The sequence below is a fragment of the Nicotiana tabacum genome, chromosome 5, assembly GCF_000715075.1.
Source record: "Nicotiana tabacum cultivar K326 chromosome 5, ASM71507v2, whole genome shotgun sequence".
NCBI lineage: Eukaryota > Viridiplantae > Streptophyta > Magnoliopsida > Solanales > Solanaceae > Nicotiana > Nicotiana tabacum.
The window spans coordinates 68,314,060-68,326,813 of NC_134084.1; the positions used below are offsets into that span (position 1 = coordinate 68,314,060).

A 12,754-nucleotide genomic window follows, 5' to 3' on the forward strand; every position below is an offset into this window, starting at 1 on the left:
TTCAGGTAATCTAGCGGTGCTTAATACACTCAAGAGGTCATTTATTAAGGTATTTTAATCATATAATATCCGTATCATAAGTCTTGAAGTCAAACGAGTTATGAAACAAAAGTCGACAAAAGTTGTCGCAACTTAGGTTCATAATTTTACTTAAACATTAGGTCAAATGTTTCTAATCTTTTATCCTAATTTACAAGGAATTACGGGGTGATATACCAACCCAATTAAATATCTATGAGTCTCGTTTCCAACGCATTAAACCGTTCATATACACGATCTCGGAGTAGAGAGAAATTCACGTTTTCGCGAGACTGCGCCAAGCACCTCTCTATGGGGACCACTAAGGCGGTTTAAGATATTTGGACCTATATAGGATGCCTCCAACCCGTTTTAAGTCATTTCTTCTCACTATTTTCAGACCTTAGAACCCTAGGAACATCCTCTCAAGGTTCTCTCAACATTCAAGACCCAAAAAAAGGGCAAACAACACAAATCAAGTTTCGGGAATTCCGTGGCGCTAGTAAGTCTCTTGTTCTTCTTGTTGTTGCTCATTTTTGTGTCGTTCCAGCTCGTGTGGGAGGTTGTTTTAAAGGGTTTATATTCTGTAAATACTCCCTCATGTTCTTAATATCAATCCTAGGTGATTTCAAGCCTTCTAAAGTGATTCTAGTGCCGAAAAACACTAATTGATCACTAGTTTCGCTTTTTTGTTGTTGTGGCAGCATTGGAGGGATATTTCATGGAAATTTAAGGTCAAATTGGAGTTGTTCTTTCTGTATAAAGGTAAGGAACCTCTTACTCTATATGTATTTAAGATTATCCAAGTTGCGGCTAAGACATTGAAGCTAGAACTTGTGAAATATATATCGAAAGGCTTGGTAGTAATGTTATTATTTTGTGGACTGTTTTGCGTTGTTGTTGGGCTGCGTATTTTACTACTATCTTGTGGAGTTTTGGAGGAGGAAGGGTGTGGAGAAACACCATATATATGTAGGGTTATGGGCTGATAGTTATTCGTAACATTTCCAGGTTGTTTGACACGACTACAGTGGTCGTCGTATGTATGGAGTGATTAGGCTGTGTGTGGACTATTTTGGGAGGCTCAATATGTTTATTATGGATGTTGTTTGGGCTGTTTGGTGACTGTTTTGAATGGTGTGAGGTCATATATATAGGGGAGGTGTTGTTCGTTTCACCGTAAAATAGGTTGTGGTCGATACATAATAGTTATGATGCTTAAATGATAACGATAGTATCGTTTCTCTTATTGTAGACTAAGGGGTTTTGACAATTGCATAGCTTGAGATTGGGGCAGTATATACAAGGTATGTGAGTCTATCCCTTTCTTTCTTTTGCACGACTCCGATTGTACATAATGAAATGCACGAGCTTCCAAGATACTCTACTCTTAGAAGCTAGCAGTACTTACATTGTTTTCCCTCTTATGGAACGATTGATGTTAATGTTGCTTCTCTTATTCTTATGTTATCAATGTTGTTGGTACTTCCTGATTCTTATAAGGTTCATAGTGAAGAGTTAGTCCTAATAACGTGTACAGAGGATACCGACCTTACGTCACTCCGAAAGGTTTAGAATGTGATTCCATGAGTCGAGCATGCATTATATATATGTATCTATTTTACTCTATCGAGCCACGCTGTAGTTGGCCGGGTACGGCACCTATTGTGCAACCACTGATCAGTTCGGTTTTACCGAGCTCCACATGGCCGGGTACGATTCTACTGAGCCTTATGATGGTCGGGTACGTTTTTTTACCGAGCCTATTATGGCCGGGTATGATATGATGATGATGATACCCACAGAGGCGAATGTTTTAAAGGTTTATGTATTTATACATATGTATCATGCATTTCATGTAAGTAGCCCTCAAAGGTACTAAGATGTTACAGGTTGTATATTCTCTATCCTTGCTTACATTACTGATCATATTTATGGTTCCCTGCCTTACATACTCAGTACTTTATTTGTACTGATGTCCTTTTATTTGTGGACGCTGCATGTCGTGCTGCAGGTCCTGATAGACAGGCAGGTGCAGCTCCCCCACCACAGTAGGCTGTCCAGTTCAGCGGTGATTGGCGAGATCCCTTCTTCGGACTTGCCTTGGTCTTGGTATGCATTTTTGTTATAGACATTATGGGTATGTCGGGGCCCTGTTCCGGCTATGTTGCAGCACTTATGTTCCTTTAGAGGCTCAAAGACAGGTGTCGACTCATGTATAGTTTGGTATGCCTTGTCGGCTAGTTTTTGTTGTATAGTCTTTCATAGTAGTGTGGTAGCTCATACCTTATATGTAGTTTCTTGATTGTCTGGTCATCCCCTACTATGTATGTTCATGCCGTCATATTTTATTGCTGGTTGTCCATGATCTAGGTCTACCATTTATATTGATCTCGTCAGCCCTAAAAGATAATAATGAAGGTTAGATGAAATGTACGTTGGTGCTCGGCAAGTGTGGTCGGGTGCTAGTCATAGCCCTCCAGTTTGGGTCGTGACAAAATCAATGTGCGGAAATACTAATACAATTCTGAAACATATTTGTAGCCAACATAGCTTAATATAAAAAGTCTAAGACTCTGTCTAACTGTTACTCTAGTCTATGAAGCCTCTAATGAAGTACTGAAAACACTGACTGTAAAAAAAATACTGAAGACTGTAAGGTAATGATAATGCCCCGAAAGAATTGGGCTCACCAGATAGCTGGTACGAGAATCCTAGCGCTTGGAATTATCAACCTGTAATTCATTGTCTGCATTGTGAGATGCAGGCCCCAAGCAAAAGGGACGTCAGTACATTTGAATTGTACTAGTATGTAAACCAACTGAAAGAAAGAATTATAAATGCTGAAACTGAAACTGAAATGATAACTGAGAATTTATAATTGATAACTGAAATGATAACTATTCAAACTGAAACTGAAATGATAACTAATAACTGATAACTAGTAATTGAACTAATAACTGAACAGATAACTAGTAACTGATATGATAGCTGATAACTGAACGGTAATTAATAATTCAACTAAAAGAAAGTAAGGATATGAATATTCCCTCTTCTGAATGATGAACAACCTGTTTATCTGAATATTAAATTGCGGCCTCAGACCCAATATATATATATATATATGTGCACAAGCTGCGGCCTCAGGCCCAAGTATACGTATACATAACTGCGACCTCAGGTCTAAAATGCATAAAGCATAAACTGCGGCCTCAGGCCCAAATACAAGTGTTCAACATTCAGGGATATAAAATCAGGAACTGAGAATCATACTGCAATATATGATAGGGAAATACTGAATCACATTGAGTTACATAATACTAGAATACTGGATCAAACTGAGTTACATAATACTGGAATACTGAATTGGACTAGACGAGACATGTATTCTTGAACTGAATATGAACACTGAAACTTCAACTATTTATGGCACACTGAGTAATCTATACTAAAACTCTGGGGCATCAAACCCAAGTTTATATTGAATATGCACTGAGCTCACAATGTTCAGAATGAAAGTCATGAACGAGTTATGAAGCTAGAGAATAGAAGTTCTACAACAATTCAATGAACTAGGCTTAACTATATTTCTGAGCCAATTGTGCGTCGTAAAATAAACGTAGTGTAGGGAGAATCATTAATATTCCCAAACATAGAGAGTTAGCCTCACATACCTTAACTTCACCCCTTAGTGATACTACAATGATCCACAATACTAAGAACCTTCGATCTATAATAGCAACATTCAATGAAACCAATATTAGTAACAAATTCCATAACTTAAGCCATTTAGGCATATTGTCAAACACCTTGTAGGCATAAATCTCTACATCTCATCACCATATAGTTAGTTCACCTAATTACCACCATTCATCAACAATTTATCCCACCATCATAATTAACCAATTTATAACTTCCAACATCACATATATGACCATCCATCCACACCCTACCAACAAAGTTCCATTAAATAAACATCTTTCAATCTCTATAATAGTTGTGCAATTAAATTGGGAACTTATGGTATTCAATCACTATACCAAGAGTTCCAATACTTATTCATACTCATATTCCCTTAATAAATCCATACATGTAAGTCTAAGGGTGTAGGATTACCTTTTTGGAAGAAATCTTGCAAAACCCTCCTTTGAGTTTTTGAAGAAATCCCTTGAAGATCTAAGTATTTTATGTGCAGATTTCATCAATACTAGTGTATAAATGATGGAATTCACACGATGATAATGGGAATTGCTTACTTTGAAGATGGGAGGGGTTGGAGGTATTGAGAGGTTGAGGAAAACAATAAAATTCCTCCAAATGAAGTGGGGAAAATAACCCCCAAAGGTTTTATATCAAAATAGGGTCGGGTTGACAAAAAAATGAAGATTTGCACAGCCACGGCGCATGGGGAAACGCATGGGAAGCGTGGTAATGAAAAATGTGTTTAAAAACTAAATTTGGAGGTGCTATGTTAATTTACACATCCGTGCCGCATGCGGCGCATGGGGCGGCACGGTAGTGTAAAAGTCTGTGCTACTTTTGTTAATTAGGTCATAACTTCTGGTAGGAGTGTCTAAATGACGAACAGTTTGAAGCGTTAGAAACTAGACTCAAAGATATTCATTTGATAGGTTGTGAATCACATAATACCTTATATAAATGTAGATATTCTCGTCCAAAGTATAGTTTTGTGCGTGCTCATTTAGAATTTTAGTCTATCATGTAATTTTCCAACTTGGCTTAGACTTAGGTCCTTCCTTGGACCCCAAATCACTTATGACATGCCTCGTACACTTATTATCATAAAAAATTAATAACAATCACATTAATACTCATTTAAGGCATCCACAACTGATTCAAATTTACGGGGTGTTACACCTCAGGAGTGCGGCCGCGCTCGGGGCGCGCATATCGTATACTATTCTATAAAATGCACATAATATTTTACACAGAGATCCGTTTGAGCTCCATAATATATCGTTGGAAAGATATTTCAATGAATTACAACTTTCATGCTTTGAGTTTTCCTAAATCCCTTACACATGTTCATTAAACCTTGCTGGAAGAAAGACCTTCTGCAAACTTAATCGATTTTGTCAAATCTTATGCACATCACTTTCCATATTGATTTTGAAACAACTATTTTACCAATAATCATCCCGATATTAAAGATAAACTTTACGGCTTGGCAATCAGTTTTAATCAAAAAAATTTGATCTGAAATTTCATAACACATTTGACAATAGCAAGGATTTCCTTAGCTACAGTCGCATAATTCTTCTGGGAACTATTCCACTTACCAGAATAAAACTGAACAAGATAATCTTGTTTATCTATTGGATAACATTGTTTCAATATTCATCCATAACCAATATCAGAGGCATCAGTTTCCACAACCTTTGCTCAACTAGGATTGGCGAGAGTTAAAGAGGGAAGGTTATTAACCTTTTGTTTAATTCTCTTGACTGCTTCAGTATGACTGTCAGTCCAAGACTTAGGATTCTTCTTTAATCTTTCATAAAGAAGAGCAATATCCTTAGCCAGAGCCTTTATAAAAGGTGAGATATAATTTAAGCTTCCTAAAAATCTCTGAAGCTGAGTTTTATCAGTAATAATATCAGGAAACTTAGAGGCAAATTCAATACTTCTATTAATGGTAATTATTCTACCATTTTCAATGTTATGACCCAAAAATCTAATAGAAGTTTGAAAAATCATCATCTTTGGTTTTGATATAATTAAACCATTTTGTATAATAATCTTTTTAAATAGATCAAGATGTTTGAAATGAGATTCTATATTTTTTGAAAATACTAGAATATCATCAATATAAACAATTATGAAATCCGTATAAGGAAGGAAAATATCATTCATAATTTTTTGAAATTCGGAGGGAGCATTTTTCAAACCAAACCTGATTTTAACCTGATTTAAAAGCAGTTTTGTATCTAACTGATTCAGATATCTGAATCTGCCAATAACCTGATTTTAAATCAAATTTTGAAAATATAATGGCATCATGAAGTCTATCCAGTAAATCTTTTTTATTGGGGATAGGGTATCTAATCCATTTTAACACCTTATTAAGGGGTTTATAATTTATAACTAATCTAGGAACTCCTCGTTCCTGTTGCGCATGCTTATTAACGTAAAAAGCAGTACAAGACCATTTGGACTTTGAGGGTCTAATTAAAACCTTCTGCTTTAAGGAATCAATTTCCTTCTTGCATAACTCCAAATAGTCGGAGTTCATTTGACAAGGTTGAGCCTTGGTAGGGATATTATCCCCTGAAAAGTCTTCTTCATAAGGAAGACTTATAATATGCTTTTTTCTATTCCAAAACTGATTCGGATGGTCACCACATATAGAAGCAGCAAATTGATTTTTGAGAAAATTAATCTTTTCTACTAGCTTGGGATTTTTTAAATCCTATTCTATAGTAATGGAACAAATCTCATTTTTCAAAAATTCAATCTGATTGATTTTTGAAGAAATATTATTTGAAATTACTTCGTTCAAAAAATTTTGAACTAGCTCGGTCATAAACTCAAAAGTGATACTCTTACCATTATAAGTACCAGTAAAACTCTTTGTATCCCAATATAAAAAAGGCATTAATTTTATAAAAAATGGGACTCCAAGTATAACTTCCTGGTGGATGTCTTTTACTAAAACAAAACTTTCAGGAATGCATGTATCCTGTTGACAAATATAAGCTTTAGGTAATTTATATGAATTACCCATTGTTTCACCACTAGCATTCTTTAAACGGTGAGTGGTTTTATGAAAATATCTGGAGGGTATAACTCCTTCTTTTACACAATTTAAATCTGCTCCACTATCAAATAGGGCAACAAACTCTTTTTTGAAATTGTAATCAGTTAAAAGAGTTATTTTTATTAAAAACTTTTGAATGATAAAATATTGTAATTTTTCTAAAAATTCATCTTCAAGAAAATCCATTACTGCCAGTAAAGCATTAGCAGTCCTTTCCACTAAAGAACTAGAATATTATTTATCTCAGTAATCTTAACACCGGGATCTGTATTAATCACCTCTGAATTTTCTAATCTGAAAATCCTTTCATCTAAAGCTACATTTGAAGCTTTTAATTTCGAGATTTCTTTCTTGAGATAACTTATCTCAGTGCTTAAATCGTGGACAGTAGCAAGCCTTTCAGGCTGAGACTTATTTTTCACCATCTTTCTGATTTCAGACATGGTATAAGGTCTTTTTTGAGATGGAATTTGTTCCACCTCTATTCCTACCTCTGCATTCGTAGGAATTTTATCTATTAGCTGGGACCTTAATTCAGGGTCTTTAATAACCCTTCCTAAATCAATCAAATTGTCATTAGACAAAACATTAATCTTTAAATCCCTAAATTGGGAGTAGATATTAAAGAGTTCATCGTCAGTATTACAATAATGATTTGAGCATTGTCCCTTATTACAGGAATCTTTCTCTTCTTCAGAAGATGAAGTATAACTTTCTTCATGAAGGACCCTTAGGTCTTCACTTGTTGGTGAAGATTCTTCATCTGTATCAGATATTTCTAGAGAAGAATTTAAAAGAATCTTACATAAAGAATCTTTGATATGATCATCTAAATCCAGTTCTTTGATCTTATCCTTGATTTTGCAATATTTTGCATAATGGCCTACTCTACCACATTTATAACATGCCTGAGGATTTTTTGATTTAACAAAACCCTTCCTGGCTTTATGAAAAGCCTTTCTCTTTTGGGTCTTTTCGCGTCGTTTTTCCAGCGAACCATTTTTCCTCTTGAAATCCTTTTAATGGGATTTCTTTCTTCTGGATGGTATATCAATGGCGAATTGTTCACAGAATTCACCTAATTGTTGTCTCTCAGTGAGACGATGTTTCTTAATTTGTTGGTTTAGCTTGATCTCATTACACAAAGCTAAACCTTCCTGAGTGCATACATTAAATAGTTTACCATATGAGTAATAATTATAATCACTACTCATTCATGTGCCTCTAAGGACCTTTCGAATCCTCTCAGCAAATAAAGGAGGAAGTCCATCTATGAATTTAGACTTCCATGAGTATTATTACTCTCTGGTAATTCCATCACTCTGGATAAGAAAACATCTTTATACCATCTAAAAGATGTGAGGGTTTTACACCTCAAATTCTAGAGCATTGTTCTAGTGGTCTCACTATTATCAGACCATCTTCTAGAAAAGTGTTCAATGATTTTCATGACTAAAATAGAGACTGAGTTTTGAACAATCTTATCATCTTCAGTCTTGGTTGCATGCATTATTTGAAATCGCTGGTCTTGGGTGAGATAATTATCCCACCAGCCTTTTAGTTGACCAGTAAATCCTGCAATAATCATTTCTGCAATTGCCCTATCTGTATTCTTATTAACTTTACAGATAGTACTGTACATAATCATTCTATGTACTGTCGTACAAATTTGCCTTTCGGCAAGACCATCTATGTTCCATTCATAGATATCTGACCCACTATAACCTTGGTGGTAATGGTCATTATCTTGTTCTTCTATTAGAACATCTTGGGGTGTTGGCCTAGGATAGTAAAACATTCTTTGATAAGGTTTTCGAGCATACTTTTCAGAGATTTTATTAATCTCGTTATCTACTTTCAGATTGCTAGTAGATGCATGTTCTAAACTTAGAGGACTAACTCTAAATTCACCTAACTTCTTAACAAGAAGTTTTTCAATATTTTCTAGACTTACATCATCCAGACTTTTTAATTTAAAGTATTTTACCTCAGGAGGTGGTTGGATACTGGTGGTAGCGATCTTCTCTTTACCTTTAGTATCCTTTTGTTGGATTTTTTGGACTTCAGCTACAAGTTTGTCCAATTTCTCATGAATCTTAATAACCTGTTCACCCAGAATACTCACATACATGTTAGTATAATTGTTCTGAGTAAGCATCGTATTCAAATTCTTTGCAGTTATTGCCGCAACATCATTTTCAAATATTTTTGAAAAAGCAGTATAGTAAATAATTTTATCCTTTTCCCCTATATGAAAAGATTGTTGGGGTGGAAAAATAGAATTGACAATATTTCCATTCGTGAGCGTATAATCTCTTTCTAACACAGAAACATAGTTATAAACATGCTTAGACATAAACCATGGAACAAAAGCAATAATTTTACTTTTCTTGCTAATGTCTGTATAAAAGTCATGTCTAAAGAATTGTATCAATTCAGGAGTCATGTTTTCATGAAGCCATTTTTTGAAAACAGCCCATCTAGGTTTTAGAAATTCTTCTAAAATCATTTTTCTTGTCGGTGAACCCGGACTAAAATCTATCTGGTTTTCAACCATTATTAACACCATTTGAAAAATCCATTTCGGAAGCAGTTGGTTCAAGATCTGTATTAATCTTGACGATATTATCACTGCTGATGCTAATATCATTTATTCTATTGCTTTCTCTTATTTGTGATGTGGATGCTCTAGATGGAAAATCTACCACATAATCAATCGGAGAAATGTATGAGGAGTTTGATCTAGTCAATCTAGATGATAAACTGATATTATCAGTTTGTACTGGTTCATTGAACCTGATCTTAACAGTACCATCTAAGGTTTGTTCTATTTCTGTAACCTCAGTATTACCAGTGTTTCGAGGTGCAACAGTTTTCTCTATGACTCATTCTTTAGGAAAATCTATTTCATCCCATTTGATAGGCCTTCTGGTAGTTACTTTGGATTTACCAAAGTTGGTTTCTATAAGAATAGTTTCATTTTTGAAGTCCATGTTTTTGCACATAGGATTCAAAGTATATAATGGTTTATAATAGATCCTATAACAGATACATATAATTTCTGTACCAGGCAAATAGTCATAACCATGCAATTTAATGCTAAGTATTAAAGCATTTAAAGAATTCTCATCATTAAGAGAAATTTGCAAATTGGGGTAAACATTAAAATAAACAGGGCCATAAGCCAAACTAGTATGCACAGTCCCTATAAGAGACTTTTTCCAGTTCTGATTTCTTCCATCTCTAAGAGCTGTTATAAAGCTTTCAGGTAAGCCTCTTAAGGTAAGTGACTTAAAGGCAACTTCTATTAAGCCTATGTGTATAAATCTATGTGAATCCCTATAAGGGGCTAAATCACTTTCAGATAATAATCTGAACGTAGCATGATCACTATCTACGGTGATCGTCTCTTCAGTAGTTTTAACTACTTGTTTTAAACCTATTCTTTCGAATGTTCCTAATTGGTATATTACCTTAGGCTTGACTAATGGTATAGTCCATTTATTAAGTAGATCTAATTGTTGAGGTAATTCATATTCCTCTTTTCTACTGTTTTTAACAGTAGTCTTATTCCTAATGATATTCATTAAGAAAATAGTGTTAAACTTAGCTTCTAAGGTTTTTTTACTAACATGGCTCTGATATCAAGGGGGTACAGGATCGCTTCCGAATGGGACTCAGGAAATGAATTACAAGAACACCAGTCCTGGCCAGCTAGTAAACTCTACAGTAAACCTGCAATCTTCTTTATAAAAGTAGATTCTTTCCGATAATGGAGGGACCCTTTACTTTATTAAAGTTATCGGAGGGACCCGTTACTTCATTAAAGTCTTCGTCTTATTACCCCAATAATCCACTGGTGGGGCCTTCTTATCTTCACGCCTTATCTTTTCCTTTATGTCAAATAAATCTAAAACAAATAATTCAAGTACATTAATATTATAAAAAATCTCAATCTCACAGCTCAAACAATGAGAAAAGCAATATCATAGTTGAACTTCAACAAAGATATTTAACAGTCAAAATATAATAAATTCTTTTCATGAACAATAAAATTATATTGTTTAGCGAGTTTTTAAATTATGAGTGTCAAAGAAAACTTAGACAACACACCAAAATAATTCTATAACAATTATTTTCCATGAAAAATAAATTATTTACCTATACCGATGAACGTCCTAAAATTCTTGCTAGATGAAAGGACATCAATTGCGAATGACTATTCTTAAATCACATAATTTTTGTTTGTAATATATTTTATACAATTTATTAAAAGAGGTACTTGAATTAATTTTGTCGTATGAAATGAGGGCTTCTTAAGCTGGCTTAGCAATTAGTAATTATTATAGAACATAAAGTACAATTCCGAATTAAAAAGATCTTTAATTGATATGAGTTACAATGTCTAACCAATTTTCTGTTACAAATGCAACGATCCAAATGACATGTCCAAAATTTATAAATAGGTCAATATGATGATCGTATATGTGATATTATAAACAAAAATCACAATTGACAACCTTTCACTTCGTAATTATTTAACAAGAATGCATGAACATCTAATATAACTCCAAGAACAAACTACAAGTTAGAAAATTTACTTCAAATCACAAAACAAGTTTACCTCAATAGATGTCAATTCTTTCAAGAGTTTATGATAATAAAAAATAAGAACATTATCTACTTTTATAAAAGCGGACAGCTCCTCCTTATTCGAAATTGCTTTGATACAAATTTTTTGAGAGAAAAAATTATAAATTAATAAAACAGCCAACAAATTGAAAGACCTAACCTTAAACCTCAAGCAAGTCAAAAACACAACATACTGAATCCTAAACAAAAAAATTAAAGTCCTAAACCTAATATCGAAAAAAGGTCTTAAAACTAATTATTTTTACAACGGGCTGTTGTGTGGCCAAGCCTATATTTTCCAATAAAGAGTTTCTATTACTACATTAACAATATTACAGCCTTTAAAGTTTCTTTCAAAAATAGTTCCTAGGGTGTCTGTCTATAGTATTTCACTGACAAATACCGGAGGTGTCACAACCCAAAAGCCATTAAAAGTTGTGATGGCGCCGGACATCACGATCAGGCAAGTCAATAATAAATAATTAATTTGGTTCTCATTTTAGTATTTTTGAAATCATAATTTCCTTAAGTCAAATAATAAATGGTGAATTTTACAGAGTCAATAATAGTATTTTTAACAAATTTCAATACTGAATAATCCCATAATCATCTCAGAACCCGGTGTCACAAGTGCATGAGTATCTACTAGAAAGTAAAAATAGCATATAATGATTGTCTGGAATACAAATTTGACAGAAAGGAAAATACAAGTACTCTAAAGGAGACTCCGTTGGCTGCGAATTATCTCATAAGATGCAACCCACCTAAGTCCATGTATCAATCTCGTTGCTATGCCCACAAGACCACTAAATATATGTGTGTCTGTACAACAAAATGTACATCAAGTGTAGTATGAGTACAAAAAAAAACTCGTACCAAGTAAGTATCCAATCTAATCTTAAAGAAGTAGTGACAAGAGGTTGAATTCGATGGCCATTAATAACATAATTGGTCGTAGATTGATTAATAACAGCAGTAAACCCAAAGAAATCATTAAGCAAGTAAAAATTCCTTTTGGTATTAAGAGATTTCCAAATTCATATTTCATCATTTATCAATTCATCTCAAACTAGGGAGGCAATATCATTATTTTTAAATTTCAAGGCAAGTAATACACGCATGCACAAATCATATCAAGGCGTACGACCCGATCCAACATAGTATTTAAATTGTGCACGGACAGAGGGTCGAATGGAGCGAACTATGGATGCATTCATTTAATCTACCGAGGTGTTCGGGCCGTTCTACAAAAGATAAACACATTCAAACATTCAATCAAGATTTCATCAAGGAGCAATTTGTTTACCATGAAAATGGTATTAAGAA

At 34.1% G+C, this 12,754-nt stretch overlaps 1 protein-coding gene across 1 annotated transcript; it reads right to left on the reverse strand.

Moving 5' to 3' along the window:
* Positions 1-9,681: 9,681 nt before the first annotated feature.
* LOC142180806 (uncharacterized) lies at positions 9,682-10,383 on the reverse strand. Its single transcript, XM_075252883.1, has one exon. It carries the CDS (start codon positions 10,381-10,383, stop codon positions 9,682-9,684), a length of 702 nt encoding a protein of 233 aa, XP_075108984.1.
* Positions 10,384-12,754: the final 2,371 nt, after the last annotated feature.